Raw genomic sequence first — 26,565 nt, 5'->3', positions numbered from 1 at the left:
AGTTTTGCATCTCTACAAATCGAGAACCAATAAACCAACCCGATCAATTTCAAAATCGAACCGACCCGACCAATACGCAACCCTATTTTCAAGCATTCACATACTAAGTGAGATGATATATAATTATTAGGCATAACATATATACACATGACACCACATAGGACACAATTGTCATGTAGGATGCCACTTAGGACGCCTGTGTCTATTTGTTCAATTTATGCAAGTTTGAGTGTCTACTGGTGTATACTCAAAGTTGAAGGATATAAATGTAAAATGAGGTAAAAGTAAATGACATATTTATGTATTATGCCTAGGGGTGTTCATGGTTCGATTTAGATCGGTTATTGATTAAAATTAAAACCAAACCAATCTAGTCGGTCTCTTAAATTTCTAAAATCAAACCAAACCAAACGAAAAAATAACCACCAGTTTGATTATTGTCAGTTTGGTTCGGTTTGATTCAGTTTTTCTGGTTTATTCAATTTGAAAGTAATAATTTTTTTGAGGATGTACGTACGGTTCAGTGAATTAATTAAGCAATATTAAAGTTATCATTACACGAACAAAGTGTTTCATATAAGAGAAAGTATGACTATTTTATGTGAAGTACAATTAGGAAAAAACTAAAATAGATTTTGATGGACTTAAATTTGAGATTGTTATACTTGGGCTGAAATGTTGAGCTTGAGAAAATGATAAAGTTAAAGACTTAAGTTAATTAAAATCTAACAAAATATTTATTTATGAATAATATATAGATTAATTATAAAATTTATGTTTCTAATTTGTCGGTTCGATTTTGTTATTTTTGCAGTTGTTCTTTAGTAAAACCAAAACCAAACCAAATAGCAGCGGTTTTCAAAATTTTTAAAAACCAAACCTAACCAAACTAAATCAAATATCGATTCTTTATAATCGATTTGGTTCGAATTGTGATTTGATTTGGTTGTTATCCATAACCACAACCCTAATTATGCCTATATAAAACTACTTTTCAAGTATTCTTTCAATTTTACACTTCATTTGTTAGTATTGAAATTAGTAAGTAATTAATATTTAGTTATTTTAATGATAAATTTAACAATAATTAATAAGAACAAAGATAGAAATTATGTTCAATTCATATCATAATTTTTTTTTTAATGACATACCTCAAAAAATTAAATTAATATGGAACGGAGAGAGTACCAATAAAAAGAGGGATAAAAGTGTAAATGACTGAAATTGGCCATCTTTGCACTTCTCCCGCTAAACAGAATCGGGCACAAAACCCGACCCGACGATTTGATAGTCAATAGTCTCTCACATTCTCCATTTCTCCTTTTTGGTAACTTCGAATAACAAATTCTCACTGAACTTCCCTTAAACGCCATTGAAGTTCCAGCAAATTCTTTTGTAGATCAACATTATTGATATTCGTTTCCGTTATGCTAAGGTGAGAATAATTCAATTGAAGTGTTTATGAATTTGTGCGTTTTTTATGGTGTGATTGGTTGAAAAACCCCGTGTTTAGATATTTTTAGAGTTCATTCTTTTGTATTTGCTTGTTTTGCTAATGAATAATTTAAAGCTTTTCAGTTTGAGTTTAAGTTTCAATTTCATGAATATGCTATAGAGGTGAAGCCAAAATTTGAAGTTTAATTGTTCGGGTTTTAGTCCTTTAGAGTTACTGGGTTTTAAATTTAGTAATTTCTTAGTACAAATATAAGGTTTGGACTGATAAGCTAGCTAGCTCCGTTCCTGATTACGAGTTATGAGTAATTGAATTTTGCTATGTTGTTTACTACTTAAGAATGCGTATTCAATATTGATTGATAATGTATTTGATTAAGGTTATTTTATCACAGATGAGCTGGAGAAATAGTTTTCGTTTTTTAGCTAGACAATACAAGCGCAGATCATCAGAAAGTTTGGGGACAAATGAGCGTTGGAATGGGATTTTTGATGTTAAAAACAGTTCTTCTGTCCAATCACAGTTTCAAAGAAGATACCTATCGTCTTCGCTTAATCAAACTGGAAATCTTTGTAGAGAATTGACCTTTGAAGGAAATATGCTAGGGAGGGCTAAGCTGCCTGGATTTGTTACTGGCATTGCCCAAGGGGCAGGACCAGGTGGAATTGTTGCATCTCGACAATATGGGAAGAGGTCGGGAGATGGTCCTGATTTGAAAAGGGGTTCTTCTGTGCAGCGTTGGCTTGCTGACAAAAAGAAACAAAGATTTGGAAAAAAACAAAAAAGAAAATTGAGAAATACTGTAGACCAGAGAGGAACAACAGGTTTTGACACATTTTTCCAAGTTGGGTTCAAAAAAATGTTCTCAGGTGCCTCCATTCCAGAAGAGACACCTCACATGAAAGTCAATCCAGTTCTCAAGCAACCACCTACAAGCCAATCTGTGACAGGTATTTTGGAGCCAACATCAGTTGAGGAGGTAGAGTTGTCAAACTCTTCTAGCATTCATAGCAAAAGAAATGTAGAATTTTATGTTCAACATATATGCCCCCAAACATGGAACTGGATTCCCAAGTTATAGCTTTAATTGGTCTTGTATCTGCAAAATGGCCAATCACTTCTGTCTTTGTTGCTTCTTTTAATTTGAATAGGTGTGCTCAGGATCTGACTAGGTTGTTTACTTCCTAACTGATGGCTCTAATGAGTAATGTGTCTACTATTGCTCATGCATTATAAGAAGTGTTTGCTCTGCAACTGGTTTTGCATTTACTTCACGGGAGATCTTTGACTCTACTCAGTGCTCTAGTCACCTTGCTCCCTTTAGAGGGACAGAATCTCGAAATCCTCATATTTTCAGCTCATTGATTATATCTTTAAAATGTTATTTTCGTGCTTAAGGAACTATGTATCTGTTTGCTTTGTCAAAGGGTTCTGAATTACTAATCATTTTAAAGTCAGTTTGGTTATTGCTTAAGTTCTTCATCTCAAATACTGGCATCCCTGGCTGTTAAGGGGAGCGCCAGAGGCTTTGCTGACCCAAAGTCGCACTTCCATCAACAACCCTGGGCATATTTTAAGTTGCTTTGTCTAGGGTACGATACAGAGTCACTCTATATTTTCCTTTACAGACGTGGCTGGAACGTGTCTTTTTAGTTTATGAACTCTTTATTTTAGGCTGAAAATTTCATTGTAGTTTGTTACCTTTCCTGCTTAAACATGTAGATGTATATTGCTATTGTTGTCAATCAGAAAATGTATACTTGTTGCCTTCGTTTCTGTTTAGAGTTGGAATGTGTAAAAAGCACCGAAATTCCAACATCTTTCTTCTTTCAGGCCATGGTTGCACCTCTTCTTGCAAGATCTAACTTGCTGATAACAAGAGATATAGAGTGGGCTAATCTTATGCTTGGTTTTGAGCAAGTAAGTTTGTGGCTTTACTAATTTATTCTTATGAACAACATTATTGGTATTGCAATTATTATTTTGTATCTATTTGCTTGGTCAAAGGGTTCTAGATTACTAATCTTTTAAAGTCATTTGGGTGGCTGCTCAAGTTCTTCATGCTGTCATATGTGGCTGTTGAATGAGCACTAGAGGCTTTGCGGAACCAAAGTCACACTTCCATCAACTAATTTGGGCATATGGAATGATCAATTAGAAAAAACTGAAGAACCAAAATTAGAAAAAAATCAAACTGAACCGAACTGAATTTGAAAGAAAAAAAGGTTTGGTATTTGGTACACCCTTATGAATAACTGAAAACCGAAGTTCGAAAGAACCGAACACCCACCTCTACAGCTTACATTCGTTCATATGGAATTGGAGCTTAAGTTTAGGGAACTCCCTTATTCAGAAGTCTGATGCAATCATGTTCTCTATATTCTCTAAATTTTTGGCCCAACTGTATATTTTATCTTGTGTATTCGCTCACTCTGGGTTTCTCTCACAACTCAAACTATCAGAGCAGTATTTTTTCTTCAAGCCCATTTCTCTTCCTACTTAACCTACTCTGTTCTCTCCGGGCTCATTCTTTTGTTGAGTTCCTCTGAACTCCTCAACAATCTACACTGTTGAGTACCCAAAATACTTGAAGTGGTTGTTTGGTAAAGTGTAAAAAAATAATGCCTAATAGAATGTATTAGTAATGCTTGCACAAGTAATGTTTGTATTAGTTATGCATAAATTATTTTTTATGCATTGTTTGGTTTGATGGATTAAAAATAGTACACATTGTATAAAAACATTTATTTACAAAAATATCCACCACAATTGTGGTGAAAAAGATGTAAAAGTGCTTTTGAGGGGTAATTGAGTCTTTAACCATTTTAATGCATGCATAAATCCCTTTGCATTACTAATACCTAGAAAACAATGGTATTAGTAATACACTCTTTAATACATAATAGAGTAACTAATCCTTGCATTAATCATACATAGCATGAAAAAGTGTACCAAACAATGACAACTAATACATAAAGGTAATGCATGCATTATTTTTGCTAATGCACTCTACCAAACGACCCCGAGGAGAGAAAGAGAACCAAAATATGTACTTCAGTAGTAAACCCTAAAATTTAATTATACTCCCCTGTCCCAATTTATGTGGCATAGTTTATAATTTAACCCAAAAAGAATGTCATCTTTCCATATTTGAATCAATATAAGTTTAAAATCCCTGTTTTACTAATATGAGATGATTTATAGTCACACAAATGTCTAAGACTTGTTTTAGACTATAAGTTTCAAAAGTCTATCTTTTGTTTCTCAAACTTCATGGACAGTCGAACAGTGCCACACAAATTGGGACAGAAGAACTCTTCTAGAGTTTTATTGTGGTGTTGAGATATTGGGGTTGGATGACTCTAAACATGTTCTTTTTAATCTACTTTTTCTTTGATATACTTTGACTACAGAGTTTTGTGATTGATTTTCTGTATAATTTACAGGAAAACAGATATGCAGTCATGGATGTCTGCTTCCCACAATCGGTATGTAACCTCTAATGCCTTCTAGTTCTCTCACTGCAGTTTACTGCTTGCATAGACAATTTGATCTAACAAAATTTCCCTTATTGATAAATTAGTTCTTACTTGTATATTGTCTTTCTAGCCTGTAGGTTTCATTCGTGAACAAAGTAATCTCCTTGCAAGACAGGTACTTCTGGTTCTTCGTTTTGCTATCTACTTTTGATTTGTTTGTCACATTTAACCTTTTGCTCAAAAACTAGCTTGTATTTCTATTATTGTTTGGGTTCTCGATGAGTCTATGAAAGAATGTTTTTAACTTAATGATCCGGCAGTACTGTAGAGTAATTCAGAGGAGAGACTAATTACTTATATTTATGAACATGTATCATGCACATGGTTTTCACATAACTTTACATCACTGACATGGTCAATCATCATCTTTATTGTAATTTTCTAGTTGATTATATGCATGCAATGCATCTTTAATCAACTATACACTTTTTGAACATCACATACATGTCTTGATTTGTTTATATGAGATTGAGAAGTCTAAGATGGATTGGATTGGCTAAGTAGAAGTTTATTGGGAGTAAAAACCCGGAGGGTGACTCGCGACTGCATGAATTTGGAGGACAAAGAGTTGGTGTCATCAATTTAATTTCCCCTCAATGGTCAAAGATTGTAGAGGCCGAGTGATTGTTTTAGATGATTAGCATGGTTCAGTGATTTAAATGTAATTTATGTCTAGCTGATTGAATTTGCATTGGGTGCATGTGTAGCTTTATGAACCATATCCAGCTATCCCTTGGTAAAAAGGAGAAGAGCATGCATTAAGTGTTGGTTGTGTTGACAAGTATAACAAGCAAATAGTCTATATAGAAATTTATGGAGTTGGCATCAATAAACTGGAGAGTGAGGGCTTCAACTCTAGAGTAGTGATTGTGATTCTGCCTGTAGAAATCATGTCTGGGTATATGAAATTGCAAGTTGCATCTTGTTGAAGATGAAAACTCGATACGGGAAAGTGGCGGCATATTTATATGTTATACTGAGATCAATAAAACATGTTCGCATTTATGTAGTTGGTCTTCTTTCATGCTGGTAGAGTGGTTGACTGATCCACAGATGCATATCCACCCTCTTTTGTTGGGAAGTGTTACCAATGTCATTGAATATGTTGTAGAGAATATGATTAACGCCGGAGTAAGTGCTGAAGGCTGCAAAATAGGAGGTGACAGAAACTCTGTATGGGAGAGTGGGCTAATGGGAGTTTGAATACGAAAAGTTGATATTGAATGGTGGTGACGTATTAGGATAGATATGACACGAGGGTTCTTTTACAGTGTAGGTATTTCTCATGTTATTGGCTAGTATAATGCACTCCCCCATATATAATCATGGAGAAAGGTATCTTCACCAAATTAAAATATCCGTTGTGTGGAGAAGGAATATGATCATTAGCTACAACATCCAATAAAGAGCCACAATGTGATATTTTTCCAGTTCATTTTCTTCGCTCCTGTTTGAATATTCTCACAGAATTCTTGAATTAAACTAGTTACGTTTGTCTTTAAGCTTTCTGGTGCAACCTACCATTCTACGTGATGTAGATTGTGGATGCAATGATTAATCTGATAAGGAGAATTTCACTCTCTGTAATTATCTTTTGAAGCACAGACTCAGTGCAGCTTTCATTTGTAAAAAGTTTCTTATTACTTATCCCCCCAAAAAAAGGAAAGAAGAGAGAGCATCATAGATGAAAGAGAGCTTCTGAGAACCTTGGATTTTTATCAGGTTTCACAAGTGAAGCTGCATCTTGTTGCATTTATTGTCTGCTAACTAATACCGTACACTGGCAGCTAGCTGATGCTTTTTTTCTTTTATTAGAGTGCACCGGAACTTTTATAATTTTTATTATCTTTTCACCTAAATGTGTTGTTCTTTGTTGTAGTTTCTTCGTACAAGGCGCCCATTTGTGGCTTACGTAACTGACGGCCTTGGCAATGAGCTCTTTAAGGTAAGAAATTTAAAACAGCGTTTTGTATTGTCCATTGAGGTATTCAATTAGCTCTAATTTCAGAATATATGTATACCCAGAATTTATAATTATCTGTCTGTACTGATCAAATAAGGTTCGGAGGCCCTTTTGGTGGATCAACAGCTCAATTTATGCAGAGATAAATGGAGAAGTATGCATTTATGCAAGCCATTCCCGTGAATTGTCAATTTTTAGGTCATATGTTCCAGTAGTTTTAAGCTCTTGTCGTAAATGTTTCCAGGAGGTTGGTGTTGTCCACAGAAGATGGCATCTCTGGAGGAGAATTTATGATCTTTACTTGGGGTAATCTCCTTTTTGCAATATTTCCATGTATTCATGTCAGTCGTAAATTATCTCTCTATCCCTCAAATCTCTTGTTTCGAGGGGTTGTATGGTTTGAAGATCCAATTAGGTGGAGTCAGTAACATGGATTTACTTAAGGAATTGTGGATTGGTTGAATAACTTTCATGGTTCATTGAATAGATTAAGGTTTTTACATGTAAACTGAAGTTAATTGTGTTCCTAAACTTAACATATTTTGATCTCACTATCTATAGTGTGAAAGAGGAAAAGTTATGTTTAGCGAGTATGGGTGGTTTGATAATATCAAGTTCTTGAAATTTACCACACCTCCTGGATTTTCTATTAAATGAAGAGATGGTCGACAATAAACTTGGAATGTCCTTATGCAACTTGTTTTTCCTACTTCCATTAAGGAAGTCAGTTTCCTCATTTTTAAGGAGTTTGTTTTCCTAAGAATATGTTTTTTAAAATTTTGACCAACCAAACATAGGAAAATTGGAAAACAATTACCAAACACACCTTGGTGTAAAAGTGAGCCACTAACACTGAAGCGTTCGTTACTCTCTGCAGAAATGTAATGACTTGTGGTCGCTATAGCGTCTAAATATTTCCAAGTCTAGTATCTAAATGACTTGCTGGAAACACTTCTGACTCTTGAATGCACCCACTTTGATCCGTTGTATCAGATAAATAATGTTGTTAAATGGACTTTAGCTTATTTTATGACTTAGAACATGTTTATCACATGTTGTAGGAATAAGCAGTTTGCTGTTGTTGAAAATCCTGGCTTTTGGAATTGGACATTTACTTTGAAGGACATCGATGGGAAGGTGCTGGCTCAGATAGATCGTGATTGGAGAGGTTTTGGTTTTGAGGTGATTTTCCTTCTTCCTTTTTTTTTCCCTCTGGTTGAGTGTGCTAATTATCTCAGGATACATGAAGCAGAATGGTTCACGGTAACAGGAAAAATGCTTTATTACTTTGTTGTGAAGTATTGTGTCTACTTTCTAAGATAAATTATATTTGTCTTCTTTGGTCGGAGATACTTTACGGTCAAAGTTGTGCATTTCTTGCTGTTTCTCATGTCTTATTCTCTCACATTGTGGCATGCCAATTATAAATACTATGCGTCTCTTTTGCTGCATTATCATATTACAGTTCATCACTTCCAGTGATTACTGACAAAATATTTTTAAAAATGGGCGTCTATAGATTTGAAATGATATGCAAGCTCATGGTGGCCGGGAACAGATTTTCTATGATATTCTTTTTTGGTTCTGTTGAAATAATTCCTCAGTTTTCAGCAATTTATCGCAAAGAACTAATCTTTTGTTGTTTGTGTGACAGATATTCACTGATGCTGGCCAGTATGTGATTCGGTTCGGGAATGCTGATTCTAGTATTTGTCCTGTTACAGGGGTAAAGCAACTCTACTGAATCTTAAAGCCTTAATTATTTTTTTTCCAATCACTCATATGTGGGAGCACCTGTTTTAACATCTTAAACCTTCATTTATTTTTCCAATTATTCATAAGTGATCCCTCACCTCCTGACCCAACCAAAAAGCAAAAAGAAAAATAAAGATTTATTAAAAATAACTCCCCTATTTTGATGATGTGATGGTGAGACTGGCGTGGGAAGACTCAAACTTGTCTATTGAACTTATCTTGAATAGTTTATTGGTTGTTACATGTGAAAGTGTCTTGAGAACATTTTGAGATGAGCTAGAAATGCAAGATGACATGTGTTGCCACCAGTGGCGGATGATTCACAATTGTTTTGGTTTCTTTTTCAATGTAGATTGAAGAGTTGGATGTAGCACGCCCATTAAGCCTATCAGAAAGAGCAGTAGCTGTTGCACTTGCTATATCTCTTGATAATGATTATTTCTCAAGACATGGAGGCTGGTGAGTAATTTGGTACTCCATGAATCCTGCATGTGCATAACAAAATGAACTGTTTTACCATTGCGAAGAAAAACTGCACATTTGCTGGCATGTGTATTTTCCTTTTATTTTTTTTGAGACCTGACACCTAACATGAAGTCAAATTTGATTTATCCTCAGGGGAATACCGTTATTTTTAGTCGGTGAATGAGATTAAAATGTATACTTCACCAGAAGATGTATAGACCAACAATGTGGGAGTAATCAAGACCCTGTTTTCTCAAGATCTCTACAGTATTCTTCATTATGTTTCAGATCATCCTACTGCAGAAACTTTCTGCTCGATCAGGTATTCACTGGTTCCGCTTTTAAGAATTTGTCGATGTAGTTTGTTGGCATTCTAGACTTTGCTACACCGCTTATGATGATGATGATGATGGTGTTAGGATACGTTTTCACGCTGGAGTAAGCTCCCACCCTTTAGTGTTTTGATGGGCACGTTTTATGATATCGAGACATTTTAGCTGAAAGCTTTGACTTGTTGTTTACACCCTTGAACTTTATTGCTTTCTCTACTGAGAATCGACACGAAATGTTATGCTATGTCAGTATCGGTTTGAAATGTATACTGGCTGAAAATTTTTAGCCCTTCCTGAACAAGTTGGAATGACACATTTAAAGGTATCTCGTGTAGCAGCATAGCTGAACTTTGTTGCCTTTTCCTCCTGTGCCATTTTAGTTTGTGAATTAATGCCCCAATCCATGAAAGAATCGTAGTTCGGGATAAGCTATACCTCACCTTGAGTCGTATGGTAATTTCAGGATAACTTATTCCCGGATACAACAAACCAAACCGTTAATAAAAAATAATCTTATCATAATTTATTCCATACAAATAACATTCTTATAGCAATCCTGTATTTAAATGAAGTAGATAGTCAATGTAGAAGTATTATTCATTTTTATAAATTTTTTGTAACAGTTTTACTTGGTTCTTTTGTCAAGAATGTTAGTTGACCAAAAAAAAAAGAAGAGTTAGGGCCCGTTTGGATGGGCTTAATAAAAGCAGCTTTAAAAAAGTACTTTTGAAAGTGCTGAAACTTATTTTTAAAATAAGCAGTTATGCGTTTGGATAAAAGTGCTGAAGTTAAAAAAAAAGTTGTTGATGTGTTTGGCAATTAAGTGCTGATAAACAGCTTTTTAAATCAAAATGTCTGAAATACCCTTAAAAGCTGTTAACATAATAAAAGTTAATTAATTTATATTTTACAGCCATAAATAATTATATTTTGCTACCATTCACATATTCCTTTCTCATCACAAATTATTTATAAGAGGAATATAAACTTATTATAGATTTTAAAGATATATAATTTGAATAGATCAAAGAACGATTTAAGATTTTATTTTACTTTTATTCATAGGTAATAATAATTGTCTATCATTCACATATTTCTTTATCATCACAAATTATTTATAAGAGGAATATAAATTTTTATTTAAGTTATATGTGCAACTTATTTTACATTTTAATAATATATAATTTGAATAGATCACTTGAAAGATTTAAGATTTATTTTATTTTCATTCATTAGTAATAGTAATTGTCTCTCATCCACACGTGAAAAGGGGAAAATGGAAGAAAGAGATGTTAGGGTTATGTGGGTAATTTGGAGATTGTATAAAAATATTAAGGGCAAAAAGGTAAAAATGTGGTCAACTTAAAACAACTTATAAGTTAAAAAAAAAAAGCACCCCTATCCCAGCTTTCACCTTTTGGCTTAAAATAAGTTATTTTGAGTATTGTCAAGCGGCTAAATAAGGGCCCGTTTGGATGGGCTTAATAAAAGCAGCTTTAAAAAAGTACTTTTGAAAGTGCTGAAACTTATTTTTAAAATAAGCAGTTATGTGTTTGGATAAAAGTGCTGAAGTTGCTATGCCAAACATGAAAAGGGAAAAATGGAAGAAAGAGATGTTAGGGTTATGTGGGTAATTTGTAGATTGTATAAAAATATTAAGGGCAAAAAGATAAAAATGTGGTCAACTTGAAACAGCTTATAAGCTAAAAAAAAAAAAAGCACCCCTACCCCAGCTTTTAACTTTTGGCTTAAAATAAGTTTTTTTTTAAACTTAAAATAAGTTATTTTAAGTATTGCCAAACAGCTAAATAAGTCAAAAATCAGCTTTTAAGTCAGTTTGACCAGTTTTTAAGCTGAGCCAAACAGGCTCTAAGTCAAAAACCAGCTTTTAAGTCAGTTTGACCAGCTTTTAAGCTGAGCCAAACAGGCTCTTAATTATCAAATTGCCTCCTTTCAAGGAAAAATCTATATTTACCTAATCTAAATCATCACATTTTCTTTGAGCTTTATATTTCAATTCATCTCTTTCTTTGTATTGAAACATATCTTGACGTTGAGTTGATTTAGACATATCTATTATCATAGTAAACAAATTTTAAAGCAACTATTGTCGAGATATGTTTTAATACAAAGAAAGTGGTTGTATATTATGGCGGAGTCGGAACTTCGATCAGGAGGTGCTAAACTATAAAGAAGTAAAATCGCGTAGAAATCAAAGAGTGTCAATATGTAATATATACATAAAAAAATATTTTTACTCTAACTACATCGTGTAATTTTTTGACAAAGGGGGTTGACAATTATATATTGCGCCGCCACTAATTGTATAGATAAATAAAGAGAACAATAAATAGTTGCGGATGAAAGTCGCAAATTTCATACACCTTGATGTTGAAGTTGGCTTGTACACGTTGTGATATCATTTGGAAATAAATATTTGATCAACTCATTATCAAGGTGTGTATTATTACAAAGAAAGTGATAGGTTAGATATATTATAAAAATAAGGGATAGTTGATATATGAAATTCGTGAAACAAAAAAGAAAGATATTTTAAATATGTTTTGACGTGAACTTTACGTATTATATAGTAAAATCTCATTAAATTAATATAGGTGGGATCGTGAAATATTATTATTTTGTAGATGTATTATTTAATTGATAACGTTAATTATTATTAATTTAAAGAGTGTTTTGAAATTCAATAAAGATTAAGTTTGATTACATCAAAAATCATCGCATCTTACTAATTTATGGATCATATTTATTAAATTTACATAAAAAATAAATCTACAATGCAGTTTGAAAAAGACTTATCATATATTGAACAATGTAACATGTTCAAAGTTTTATAGCTAAGAAGAAATTATGGATACCATCGGAAAAGCAATATTGATGGTGAAAATGAATTTGATACGATACTTTTGGAATCAATTACGCATAAGGAAACATTTGTTGCATCTAAAACTCTAATTTTATGGTGCAGTTTAAAAAGACAACACCGAAACTCTTGGATGCAATAAGGGAAGTTAGAGATAAGCTTCAACTAAATTCAAATTTTTATCCAAGAAAACATCAAGAATCATATTTTACTAAAATATCTTAGATATATTTATATTTTAAAAAAAATTATTAATTTATAATATTAATGAAACCATATATTCATAAAAAAGTCTTCTGAAACTATATTATTTCATTATCTTATTGAAATGCGTAATTATTTTCATTAGCCTAGATTGAGATCTAAGAAAAATATTATTCTATAGAGGTTATTATTAATGCTTAAACTTTCTAAGACATTAAATGATGGATATCCTTAAATGATACCTAACACCAAGAATTGCGGTGGGATATTTCAATTAATTAGATTTTAAAGTGGGCATTAAATATTTAGAAACCAAAAAAGAAATTTTGAATTATATTTATCACAAAAAGCAATTCATATAATCAGATTGATTAAAAATAACTACAAATAATTGATATATTTTGAGATGAAACATGAGGTAATGAGTGTAATTGTTTTCGAATTTCTTTCAATCAAAATTCAGAGATTTGTATATTTAAGGTTATTTTTAGTATATATACACTGTCTCTTAAATGTATATAAAGTATAATAATAAATATTGCTTTATCGAATTTTTCGTGTGTTTATTTTTCTTTATATTTTGAAATATTTTGATAAGAATATCGAATCTTGATTAAAAATATAATTACAATATGCCTATAAATGTTATTTACCTATTTTACTTGAGTCACGAATCTATCAGAGAGATCCTAACCTTCACAAGAAAATATTCAACTTACGTATACGGAGTTTAATTACACCAACAACAAAAGAAATTAGAGTTCAATTTTTATACGTTATAATATAAGCAACTTTTGCCACAAGCAATTTAATACCTTTTTTTTGAAAATCAAATTATGATGAATTGATAAATCAGGAAAAAGAAATAAATTTGTGACTATTATATATGTTCTGATAGCATAAGTTGATAATCTATTTTTTGAAACTTTAAATGTATCACCGAATTATTTTATTAAGAATATCGACTCTCGATTAACAATATAATTTAATTAAGTATTTATTTTATTAAATTATCTTTATTAAAGATAATTTAACAATATAAATCGATCGACCTTCACTTTATCGTGATTTTTGAATTTTTTAAAAATATTTATTATAATGTGAATAAAAATGACATGTTACATTCTTAAATCGATAATTAGTTTTCTGCTAATTTAATTTCTTCCATTTCTCGAGATTAACGAAATAGTATAAAAATATTCACATGTTATCTATTATCTATCGACTATTAATATTTCAATTAATTTGAAAAATGATTACTTGATAATAAAAAGGATAAACTCAGATTATTTTTCTTAACTTGCTAAAGTTGATTAAGAAAAAAATATAATAAAATATACTCAGACAACATTATTTTACAAAAAAAAAAAACTGTTCCAACCACAAAGCAAAAACATAATTACTATAATGTCATCATCAATCTAGTTCCTTAATTATTAAAAACAACAAAAAAACTCTTATAATACTTTTTTTTGTGAAGTAGAAAATAAATCCAAATCCATAAATAAATTGAGTTCGGAGCCTAAAGGGTATAAAATATTAACAAAAATTTCAGAACGGTATATAAAATTTTATATTAACCAAAACGGCAAAACCGCTGGAACAACAGCGATTTACTCCACCGGAAAAAGCAAAATCGCTGCTACTGCAGCGATTTTGAAAAATGTGATTATTTTTGAAAAATTTTATATTAACCAAAACGGCAAAATCGCTGCAGTAGCAGCGATTTTACTTTTTCCGGTGGCGTAAATCGCTGTTGTTCCAGCGATTTTCCCATTTTGATTAATATAAAATTTTATATACCGTTTTAGAATTTTTTTTAATATTTTATATCCTTTAGGCTCCGAACTGTAAATAAATTTCTATATAAATTCATTTTTGTTTTCCAACCCCCAACATCATTTCCAAAAATCCAAGAGAAAATCAAAGGAAACAAAAAAAAATGGAGCCATCCGCAAAATCAATTCCAATCAAAGATCTTTTAGATGCACCACTTAATGTCATCAATTTTGAAATTTCAGAGATTTCTCCTCAGAAAATTTTCGGTTACTTTTCAGTGACCGAAAAATGTTGCAACCCTTTTGAGGTGTTGCATGGTGGAGTCTCGGCTCTAATAGCCGAGTCTCTGGCTAGCATAGGTGCCTACGTGGCGTCCGGATTTGATAGGGTGGCTGGAGTCCACGTCAGCATCCACCACATAAAAAGTGCAAATCTTGGTGAAATTGTGTATGCTGAGGCTAAACCTCTCAATGTTGGAAAATCAATTCATGTTTGGGAAGTGAATTTGTGGAAAAATAATTCTTTAATTTTAGGGGAAAGAATGTTGATTTCTTCATCAAGAGTTACTATCAAGACAAACATGCCTCTACCTAAAAATGTCAAAGAAGCTGCTATGAATATAATGAAGCATGCCAAGTTATAATTAGGTCTGGATAACGAATCAAGTTCAATCGATCTTGTTATAGAGTTTATATTGATTTGATCGAGTGGAATCAAATTCAGTTAATCTTGCAATAAAGTTTGAGTCAGTTGAGTTTGTAATAAACTTTAAGTTTGAATGCATCTAGTCGAGTCGAATTCAATCAAGTGAGTTGAGTCAAGTAAGCTTTGTTAGTTGTGAATTAGAAACTTTTAGAGTTTGTTTGGTTATTTCAAATTATGTAATTATCTGGTCGGTATAAAATTTAATACAATTTCTTACTTTATCTTAAAGATCATAAATTATAAAAGAAAAAAAAATTTAAAAATTTATACCTAACTAAAAATGCATCAAGTAAATTAGAAAGAAAAAAATCATTTCTAATTTGTTCACGATGAAAACTTGGACTTCCAAAATGAAGATTTTTCTTATGTTGTTAAGTTTAACATTTGAAAATTCTCCAATCAGAATCACCCCTTATAAAGTTATGATCCAAGCAACAAAAATAAATTTTGTTTCACATGAGATATAAATTCCATATATCAAATAGCTCGCAAATCGAATATAAAATGTAAACACTGTTGTAATTTTAGCTGCAATTATCACTCTTTGTATATGTTTTTAAAGGCTTTAGCGATATTGATTCTAATGACATTTAACTAATTAATTAAATTATTTTTATCATAGTGATATAATGTTAAGAAAATATACTTTAATTTAATCCAAGAAGTTAATTTATCATGAAGTAAGAATTTATGAATATCCAATGACGATAAACTAATTTTCTTGAACATTATTATGACAAATATAAAAGTGAGAGAGTGCTTTTGTTGTTATTAGAATTGTCGATAACTAATTTTCTTGAACATTCTAACAAATATGCACACAAAAATAGAGATAGAGATAGGTAAGTGACTGAATAATTTTATTGTTACGATCCACTAAAATTTAACTTTTTATTATTTAGATTCAAGAAAATAGACATATAATATAGAAACCATAGTGAACGGAGGGAGTAACAAATTAATTTTAAAGTGTCTATTTTATCGTTAATGAAATGATTAATAGCTATACAAATTTCTATTATTTAATTTTACACCACAAATTTTAAATTTTTTAAATTTGTATTTGAATTAAACTATCTCACGTTAAAAGGGACGGAGGGAGCAGTATTTTTGGATGGTGGCATGTTTCTTTCTCATTTTCACTATTTGTGGTCTTTTTTCTATCTTTCATTCAACTTAATGTGACAATTAGGCTGGATATATTTTTGCTAATCTATCTTTTTTTCTATATGGAAGTGATGGAGAAATGATATTTATCTTTGACTAGATAATTAGAGATATAGAAGTTACATGTGTATACTTTATTATGTAAAAAAAAATAAGTGGAATTTGGACATGTTCAAAAGAGTACTCAATAACCTTTTTCAGATGATGAAGGCAACATTGATATACTTCCATTATTTGCTTCTTCTTCATTGGTATTAAAGTGTGACGCATCGATGTTATCTCGAGTCATCTTTACGTAGAACCAACTTGATAAGAATTCCTCGAGAGTCACAAATGTCGTGATTTTTGGTGGTGCTGCACCACCACTTTTGCCTCCAATTAATTTTTGAAGAAGTTGTTGTTGGGCTTTTAACATAGTCGAGTCTATAATATTTTGTATATGCATTTATGAATCGATAAGAAAGTAACGAGTTCAACTGAACTTATTTAATTTCTTAATAAAAAGTTACAAATAAAATTTGCAAATTTGGTGCTTCAAATTAGAAAAAATATATATATGTTCAATGATCAATCAACAACATAGGCCATATATCCATGTGAAGCTCATAATAGTCTTGATATGACAAATCAACACTAGAATCTTAGCATGTTGTCTTATTTGTTCAATGAACCCAAACCATATTCTATTTTGGTCAAATTTGTGAAAAGCCAAAAGAATTTGTCTTTTTTAAGAATTAATAATATTATCCACTCAGTAGTTTAAACTAAAAATAGTTGGCTAATATATAATAGAACATATGTATAATCCATTTATATATATGGAGATCTTATCTCTACCCTTGACAGATAGAGAGGTTGTTTCTGGTAGACCCACGGCCAGTAGCATTGCAAATTGATTTGTCAAACAGAAATTGCCACTCGCGAAAATTACTTATAACAACACAACTGACATCAGTATAAAGGAAATCGAATTTCATCTTTGCTTCAGAATCAACATTTCTATGAGAAGAAACAGTACATGAAGCTAGTGATTAGAGAAGGCAATTTGCAGTGTAAAATTGCTATGACAATACATACTAAGGCTCCAATATATACAACAAAAAATTAAACAAAATTGACACTTTCTAAAGAATCTTATGAAGAACTTGAATACTGACCTTTTCTTTTTTGGGAAACAACAGCTAACATTCATCTTTCACAGTTCCTAACCCCGCGATTTGATATACTGAAAACAGGGAAGGAAAATAAAATAATTTGTGCTCACATCAAAATTTTCAATTGAAATTAGGATCTCTATTTCCAGCAATGACTTTTCTATGACGCTTGGATTTCCTCTCTCTCCCACGCTTCGTGGGAATCTTTTTGATTGGAGTGGTTATGACAGTTGATGTTGGAACAGATGGTGAGGTATGCCGGGTTTCAAGAATTACAGGAGGTGGAGGATGAACGATTATACTTGCACGAGGTGGAGTCAGGCGCCCAAGAATGTTTCTGTGATACCCCTGCAGATAGCAAAAGAAATCAGAAATAAGCATTTACATAGTTTGTTATAAAGCATGCAGGAAGTACATCAAAAAGCTCATCTTGACAAGTAGCTTTTACTATTAATTCATCTAATTCAACTATGTGGAACGGTGATAGCAATTACGTATTGCGTGTTCTTCTACTTGAATCATATCAGGCGCAAGCATTAGCATAAAATGAACTTTTTTTGCGCAAATCTTCAAGTGATCAAGTGCATGAAGGCTGTTCTCTGTTTTATTTTTGAACCGAAAGTCCAGATGGTAAAAGATATGAAGATCACCTGAATCACAAAGTTACGCCGTTCGCAGTCTAAGAACATATTCACAGTCCAATTTGTCTTTGACATGATCTTATCTCTTACAATGGCAAAGCTTATTTGGTCCCTTGGAGTAAAACGGTCCACTTCATTAAACCAAAGACAAGTAAAGAGATTGGAGATCGGAATGTGCTCCCTTATTATTACACATCCCTCAGGGACATCTGCATATGAATAGTATGTTAACATGGTTATCAAACTGAAATCGGTGGCTACATTATGCTGGTGAGTGGGGAGGAATAACAAGAAGAACGTAACAAAGATGAGAAAAAAGATAATCACACACTTACCACTTGTAATAGGAAGTTTAGCCCGGGAATAAGGAGTAAGTCCTTCCTTTTTATAGAATTCAACCTGGAAGTCGATGGAAGCATTATCAAACTTCGCAGCTGCCTTATTAGCTTCTGCTTCTACAAAAACATCAAAACGCTTGTAGTGCCTTGATATAGCAAAGCTTGCATTTTTTCTCCACAAGAACCTGTCATTGAAATACTTCAGCAAATCAACTTGTGAAGAACAGTAAAAGCAAATCGCTATCAACAAGCCAACATGCAACATTTCTGAACTTTTATGACCATTAAGCTGAAGGAATTCCCTTACAATAGTTACCACTGATAAATAGGTCAAAGCCGGCCCATTCACACTCTGGGCATTACACACTGTTATACAACAACGAGCTATGTTCATGCACAAGTTACTCATATTTGTAAGGTGCTGTAGATTGAAAAGTTCTTCTTGGAGGACCCCAAATATTTGGTACAAAGGGTCAGACTAACAATTCTAAGAGTTTCCAAATATGGGGCAGTAACAACCATCTCCAATAATGTAGACTCCACCGGCATCTATATTCTTCTTTTTCTGTTGACATGTTGCTTAAGCAGGCGAAGGCTATACTAACAAAACCATTTTTCTTTCATAAAACAAACATGCAAATGCTACTTCGAATAAGAACCACTCAGTCCGGGCCAGCACAAGATGCTTTATATTCTTCTTATGTCAACTTTGGTTAGAGAACTTTAGGGAACACGTCCCAAAACTTGCGGGAAACATGATTCTGTTTTTATTTCTTTCTAAAAAGGAACATAACTTATATCTACTAGAAGGCCATATACTCAGATGTATCAGTATCACTTAAGTTTAAAGGAGAAACCCGGTGTCTTTAGTCAAGAGACTGAAGCCAACCCATAGAAGGGGAAATGGAGGCCAACTATGATTTTTTTGTTTTGCATATAGGGCAAGTGGAATGGGAATAAGATGTACCTTTCAAGTATTTGATATGGATCCACGACAAGCTCAAGTTTTCCATCAATCCATAGAGAATAACGAGCATTAGGAAAAAGCCTGTGGAGTAGAAGCTTTGGGACCTGCAGTGGCAACAAACATATGTCAAAGAGTCTTCTATACGATCACTCAGCTAAACATGTGAATGATTTGTTTTCCACACAGTAAATTTGCTATCCAAAACAGATAACTGTGTCATGATCATATACACAGCACCGCAAAATACTGATTGTACCAAATAGCTAAAAATGGGACAGATATACAAAAACAACAGCAAGTTCCAAATGAAAGGCAGTGAAAAGCAGGATAGATTTGTTACTCTAATCCAAGTAGAAATGCACAAAGCTTCCCTACTAGAAGACTGACATGCAGATACAAACAAGACAAAAGAATCCCCTATCGAATGAAGAATGGATATAAAAGAACTTGTGGAGTCCAGGATAAGAGTTGAGCTCAAACACTGAATTTGGTTGGGGAAGAGTATTAGTGATCCTGCTGCTCTTCACATTAAGCAGAGAAGGTAATTCCTAATGCATAGATAAAGAAAAGACTACCGTAATATTTATCTTTTCTTTTTAGTAGTGCCAAGAAGTGATAAAATACAGAATACAAAGACAAGTTCCAGAATTGTAGATCAAAACTATGATAAACGAGGAGACGTTTAGATTGCTAAAGTAACTTATTAAATCATTATATAGTCTCTTTCTCCATAAGGTAATGAAAACTAGGAAAGAAATTAGAAAAGATATCAATATCATAAAGGCACAGCGAAAGCAAAAGCTAAAATGTCTTCTGTATCTAGAATATGAATAGTATGTGCATCAAATAAGATTTGAGAAAACCTTGAAGACGAATGCACTTTGTGCTTGCTCACTACAGTAGATAATGGAACTCTAGATATTTTATATAGACCCATCTAGAATTGAACCAAGAGACTGTTTAGATTTTTCTTTTCTTTTAGGAAGGTAACAAAAATGCCCAAGAGCCTTTTCAGACTGCCGACTTGCAAAAGTTTCCATTTAAGCAGAAAGTTGGATAAGGATTCAAACTTCACATCTAAGTAGGAAAAGATATCGGCTATCCCATGGACATAGCATTGGCTAAAGGATAAGGAGGTAGAACCGTAGAAGAGATGCACTTATTAGAAAGCTTGAATTACAGGAACTCATCCTTCATATAATTAAGTTCAGAGATGTTTATAGAAACAAATTGTATGCAAAAAGCAGTTCAGTTAACTAGATTGTAGTTGCAAATGTGCAATGAATTCTTCTAATAACCATAACTCTGCCATGACGAGTTCAAGGTTATCGTGAACTCCCACTTCCTTTTAATTGAATCCGTTCTCTTCAAAATATTTTTCAAAAATAAACATTTAATATGATTGTATACATTTATTTTGAGCAACTCAGAGAAAAGGTCTTAATACTTGACTGCATAGATGTAGAAGGTTTAAGAACTCGCAGTTACCCACTCCTAGTGTTGTTACTTTGCCATCTATTTGACAAAAAAAGTTCGAATGCATCCATATATACACATCCTCTGTTGGTTATGCGTGCAAAAATCAAACTCTTATTAAATAGGCAATGCCACATTATGAACGTTTACCTTTCCATTTCGCCTTGGATCACCATAAGGTAGGTTATGAACAACAACAATTCTCCATAAACCAATTCTCATGCTACTATTCAGCTCACTTGAATTTCTCAAAAATGCTTCTGTTTGCTCATCCACGAACATATAGAAGCAGGCATTTTTCTTTGCATATTCACTGGTATTCTTTGGTTGCCGTATCAAATCAAAAGCCCCTTATCAAGAATATATTTGTTAAAACTTAAAACTAAAGTCCACCAGATACAAGATGAAAATGTAACAATGAGTGAACTGAAAGATTAATACCAAATATTGCAGATGCCACCACGACACCTTGACAAGATTCCATCTCAAGAAGGTCAGAATCATCAATGTCAAAACCTGTCTGATGTCCAGGCCTGACTCCTCTGACAAAACTGTCAATTGGATGTGGAATGGAAAATATAAAATATGGTAAAATAGAGGATCTTGTGAAAATTGCAGTAATCTTTATCAAGTAGAGATAATATCATACCCACAATGCACCCTCATGGACTCTCTTATGTCATAAGAATCATTCCTCTGAAACAGCGAAGGATATCCGCCGAAATCTGAACCTCCAAAATCGGCTTTACTCTGATTTTCTTCATGGATGTAAGTCAAATTGCTAACACCAGGAGAAAAGGATGGTGCATCAGGCATTAATGCAATAGCTTGTTCAACAGGAAGGTAGCACACCGGACATGCTGAAAAACAAAAGAAAAAGAAAACTGAGGTTCAGCATTTAGTAACCATATTTCTGACCTTCAATCTATTCAAAGGAGAAAAATTTCAGGGTATTACGAGACTTTTAAACTTACGCCGTGGTCCAGTCCTCTTCTTATCTGCTGGCGGGGGTGGCAACGTGAAGCCTTCACATGGATTTCCAGGGGGAAGAGTGTATCCTTTGAAATATACAGGAGGAAGAAGAGGGGGAGGAGGAGGAGGTTGGACAATTGACACACTTCGGCCAACATTATTTTTTTGTATAGACTCAATACCCCTAAAAATATATTTATGTACAGTTTCTGGAGCAAACATCCTATTACTTTGTTCTGCGGCAACTTCACCTGAAAATGAGTTGAAAACTTGGTCATTGCAGAAGGCAGAAAAGCAGATTTGAGGGATGAAAATCTAGGAAATGTACAAGCACCAACATATGGAACGGCCGAATGAAAAGCATTCCTTTAATAACAGAAGCAGAAACTTAATTATACCGGTGTTCATTGAGAATCTTCAGTGAAAACTAGCCAAAATCAGGAAAATTTCCTCATTAAAAAAATGTCGGAAATACAAACAAATGCAAGGCAACCAATTAATATTTACCAAAACTAGAACACTATAACCATCAGATAACACCACATAAGAGCCTATCAAAAGCTCTTATGACATTAACTCAAAGAAATGACAACAACAACGTACACAGAGTAATCCCACAAGTGGGTCCCTGGGAGGGTGGTGTGTAAGCAGACCTTATCCTTACCTTCATGTATCCGATAAACTCTAAGAAATAACAAAAATAAGATTTTTAATTTTGTATTACTACTTAATAAGCAATTCTCTATCTTAGTATTTGAAAGTGCATGAACACCAAACTATAGCTAAAGCTCTGGTTTGCATAAAGATTTGACATGATCTAGAATGGAATTATGGATACTACACGACTTTAAACTAAAAGTTGGAGCCAAAAGACCTAACAATGTGACACATCTCAAAAAAAAGTGACAAATGTACAGAAGTGTAGAGACCAAACCTTTGCCAACATACAAGACCCACAGAAAAGCTGCAGCAGAAACAACACAGAGTAGCAACATCCCAACATTCTTTCGAGGGGCGAATTTGCAGATCCAGAGAAACAATCCCTCTTTCTCCTTAAACAATTTTGGGGGTTTTCTTGGAATAGGGGGTGTTGTTTGGATTGGTGATGAACTATTCTGAAATAGTTGTTGTTGCAAAGAACCATAACTTCCTGAAGAACGAAGACCCAATGACCCTGTAGTCAATGTTGTCCCCTCAATCGTAGAACTTCACCTCTCATTGCCCCCCTCCACTCATCCACATCAAAAAAGTGTCACTTTATTTCTTAAAGTATGAAACTTTTCACTAAATTTCACATTCTAATTTGGAACAATTCAACAAAAGCAGCTCAAAAACTCCAGAAAACTTCTCACTACACGAATCTTGTACATCCTCTACATATGATAGGATAAATAATCACATGTTGATCTCGTATGTCAAAAAAAAATATTTTGATTTTATTACCTTAGTTAATATGGATCATCTTGATGTCCAATATCAATTGTACATATATTTTGAATATCTCTAATAGTATATAACATATCACATTATCCATCTTCTGTNAATAGTTGTTGTTGCAAAGAACCATAACTTCCTGAAGAACGAAGACCCAATGACCCTGTAGTCATTGTTGTCCCCTCAATCCTAAAACTTCACCTCTCATTGCCCCCCTCCACTCATCCACATCAAAAAAGTGTCACTTTATTTCTTAAAGTTTGAAACTTTTCACTGAATTTCACATTCTAATTTGGAACAATTCAACAAAATCAGCTCAAAAACTCCAGAAAACGTCTCACTACACGAATCTTGTAATGCCAATCTAATAAAAGTTGCTCCAAATTTGAATCTTTTCACTAAATTCACCTCCAAATTTCAAACACTCAAACAAAATCAGCTCAAAAACACCAGAAACTTCTCCGCACTAAACGAATCTGGCAATGCCAATCTAATAAAAAAGAAAGGCACCAAATTCACCTCCAAATTTGAAAACACTTCAACAAAATCAGCTCAAAAAACACCAGAAACCTTTCACTACATGAAACTAGTAATGCCAATCTAATAAGAAAATGCTCCAAATTTTGAACACTTCAACAAAATCAGCTCAGAAAGCCAGAAAACTTCTTACTACACCGAATCTAGCAACGCCAATCAAATACAAATACACCAAATTCACCTCCAAATTTCGAACAACCAACAAAATCAGCTCAAAACACCAGAAACTTCTCCTCACTACGCGAATCTCGTAATGTCAATCTAATTTTAAAAAATGCACTAAATTCACCTCCAAAACTCCAAACACTTCAACAAAATCAGCTCAAAACAAATCTGGCAATGCCAATCTAATTTTTCAAAAAATTCACAAGAAAAAGGATACCCAATTAACCAAACGATCTATAGAGTTACAATCAATCCCCTCCTGCTTATATATCGATCTAATAACAACAACCCACTTCACCAAAACTATCAATACGTTCTTAAATACTAAAAAATACAAAGCAAGTTAAGATGAAGAATTTGCTGCTTCTTCATCTGAAATACAAAACAACCCAAAACCAGAAACAATACAAACTATATATACATACATACAATTCAACCCAACCACTCAAAATTGGTTTTTTTAAAACAAACTTAAATATACAAAATTGCAATAGCAATAAATTACAAATGACTCTGAAATTGAGAAATGATTTCTAGGGTTTAGTGAAACCTATCAAATCTCAGATCACAGTTTACCAGTAATTAATATATATTTTTTCATATTTTCCATTTTTATTGAAGATATTTTCTGCAAATTTTAGTGTTATTTATACTGTTCTATATATATAATTGATGAGTGCTCTCATGCGCCATGTGCGCGTCATAACGGGATGGACAGCTTGTTTTTGGCCGCTAAATACATAATATATCATCAAAACTCGAACTTAACGTTAGCTGGCAAGTAAGCACATTAACTTATCGTTAGTCGATAATTAAATTTTTTTATTTTTTTAGTGTTTCGTGAACATACAATATTGATGTGGCGCGTAACTTTTAAAAGTGTGTAAAGATCATTTTGTTAGTTGATATACAATATTGAGGTGCATACTTAAATTTAGAATGTTTATTTATCCGTTGAGGTAAGTTGAGCGTCAGTTTATGTATTATACTTAAATATGATATTTGTTGTAATTATTGCTATTTAAATTTTATTGTATTGTATTAATAAATGGGAAATCTACATAAATATACAATAAATGAAAAATATTTATCATTTATAGCAATAACATTTTTTTACACTTGATCACTTTTAATACATTTATAATACACTTTTAATTTACAAAGAACAATTTATCATTCATATGTAATACAAGTTTTACTGATAAATAATACATTATCACACATTTTAATTAATACACTCATAATATAATGTGTCAACTTCTTATCAAACAAACATAATATATTTTTAAAAACAGTTATTATACATATATATTGCATACTTAATTTACTTTTAATGCAAATTACATATTTAACATATAATTGCTATAAATGATAATAAAATCAGTATTTATTTATCAAAAGACATTCATCCAAATAATTTTCCTTAATAAATTATCATTGTATATCGATATTTTATGCAACGATTGATTTAATATAATTGTGACGTTACTTCACTTCTTTTTTTTCTCATTTAGTCTTTACTTACCATCTAGATATTTTATTATTTAAGATTAAAAAAATTACGATAAGCTCAATATTTTACCTTCATTTCAATATATTCATCTTTCATATTATGTAATAAAGTAAAACAATATAATATATTGAAATGTTGTACTTGTATTTATTAAAACAATAATTTAGGATATATAATTTTGTAACAACCAAACCAAACAAGGTATAAAGGGCGGAGTGATTAACGATTTTGACATTGTTGTTAACATAATTAAGTGTTGTTAGGTGACAGTTTAGCTTATTAATCACGTAATTAACAATGTTTTTTTTCACTCACACTTTATTTAACTTGTAAGTTTAGCTTGTCATGGAGTTAAAAGGTATTTATAATTAATTTCAATTCCTATTTAAATTTGTATTTATTTATTTATAAATATTTAATTTTTAACATTTAAACTTGAATAATTTCAACTATTTTTAATCGGTTAAGTCAAATGGACTCTAAGTTAATCTCTTTATGAATAACTAGTGTCAAGTGTTTCCTTTTTTTTAATAGACATTATAAGACGCAAATTTAGATTAGTAATATCAATGACAGGTAAAAACGCAAAATCATAAAACTACTATATTTGACATCATCAATAATTTTAATTAACTAGGATATGTCTGCTTCGAGAATATTTTGTTTGAGCTGAACGTTTATCGAAAATGATTTTTTTTATCCCACAAAGGTAGCAACAAATTCTGGACGTATCCTACCATATTCAAACTTCATTTGTGAAATTACATTAGATACATTATTATTGTTGTAAAGATATATCTATCATATAAATCAAATATTTACTCCTCAAAAAAAAAATATTTAATCCAAAGTGAAAATACACACATCTAACTATGACCAATAAATAAAATGTGTATTATTAACTATATCTTATATTCATTAATTTGACGTCCGTCTTATAAAAATATAATTTTTACATAATAAGTCTAACATATTAGCAAATGTGACCATAAATTAGCAAGGCCTAAAACAGGAAAAAGTCACCAAATCTTTCAAACTTTGTTTGATATGTGCCCACATATTAATGAAAAATAATCACTATTATCAATATTATAGAAGGAAATTAAAGAAGGTAGAAAAAATGGA

The 26,565-nt window shown here is 32.2% G+C and overlaps 3 protein-coding genes across 4 annotated transcripts; 2 read left to right on the top strand and 1 right to left on the bottom strand.

The window, feature by feature from the left end:
• The first annotated feature begins 1,249 nt into the window (after window positions 1–1,249).
• On the top strand, window positions 1,250–9,855 carry LOC107012183 (altered inheritance rate of mitochondria protein 25). 2 transcript variants are annotated; one of them, XR_001455997.2, is made up of 13 exons: window positions 1,250–1,435; window positions 1,848–2,432; window positions 3,287–3,373; window positions 4,900–4,941; window positions 5,063–5,107; window positions 6,872–6,937; window positions 7,053–7,109; window positions 7,200–7,261; window positions 8,017–8,137; window positions 8,610–8,681; window positions 9,063–9,169; window positions 9,329–9,497; window positions 9,595–9,855. XR_001455997.2 is itself a non-coding variant. In XM_015211950.2 (12 exons), exons 2-12 carry the CDS (start codon window positions 1,848–1,850, stop codon window positions 9,357–9,359), a joined length of 1,275 nt encoding a protein of 424 aa, XP_015067436.1. In that variant the 5' UTR covers window positions 1,250–1,435; the 3' UTR covers window positions 9,360–9,855. The 2 variants fall into 2 exon arrangements, 1 of the variants encoding a protein (XP_015067436.1); XM_015211950.2 differs by having other exon boundaries at window positions 9,329–9,855.
• A 4,628-nt stretch (window positions 9,856–14,483) lies between these two features.
• Window positions 14,484–15,304, top strand: LOC107013722 (1,4-dihydroxy-2-naphthoyl-CoA thioesterase 1-like). The gene has a single exon (XM_015213596.2). The coding sequence runs from the start codon at window positions 14,535–14,537 to the stop codon at window positions 15,012–15,014; it is 480 nt and encodes a 159-aa protein (XP_015069082.1). The 5' UTR covers window positions 14,484–14,534; the 3' UTR covers window positions 15,015–15,304.
• Window positions 15,305–17,194: 1,890 nt separating this feature from the next.
• On the bottom strand, window positions 17,195–24,591 carry LOC107015020. Its single transcript, XM_027915702.1, has 10 exons — window positions 23,356–24,591; window positions 22,726–22,932; window positions 21,794–22,042; window positions 21,469–21,679; window positions 21,261–21,370; window positions 20,970–21,169; window positions 19,344–19,447; window positions 18,374–18,561; window positions 18,048–18,247; window positions 17,195–17,745 (listed from the first exon to the last, which is right to left on the bottom strand). The coding sequence occupies exons 1-10, from the start codon at window positions 23,396–23,398 to the stop codon at window positions 17,518–17,520; spliced, it is 1,740 nt and encodes a 579-aa protein (XP_027771503.1). The 5' UTR covers window positions 23,399–24,591; the 3' UTR covers window positions 17,195–17,517.
• Between the last annotated feature and the right edge of the window lie 1,974 nt (window positions 24,592–26,565).

Source organism: Solanum pennellii, chromosome 3, assembly GCF_001406875.1.
Source record: "Solanum pennellii chromosome 3, SPENNV200".
NCBI classification, from domain to species: domain Eukaryota; kingdom Viridiplantae; phylum Streptophyta; class Magnoliopsida; order Solanales; family Solanaceae; genus Solanum; species Solanum pennellii.
The sequence above is the reverse complement of the archived record's forward strand: the minus strand, read 5'-3'. Positions and strand labels throughout refer to the sequence as shown.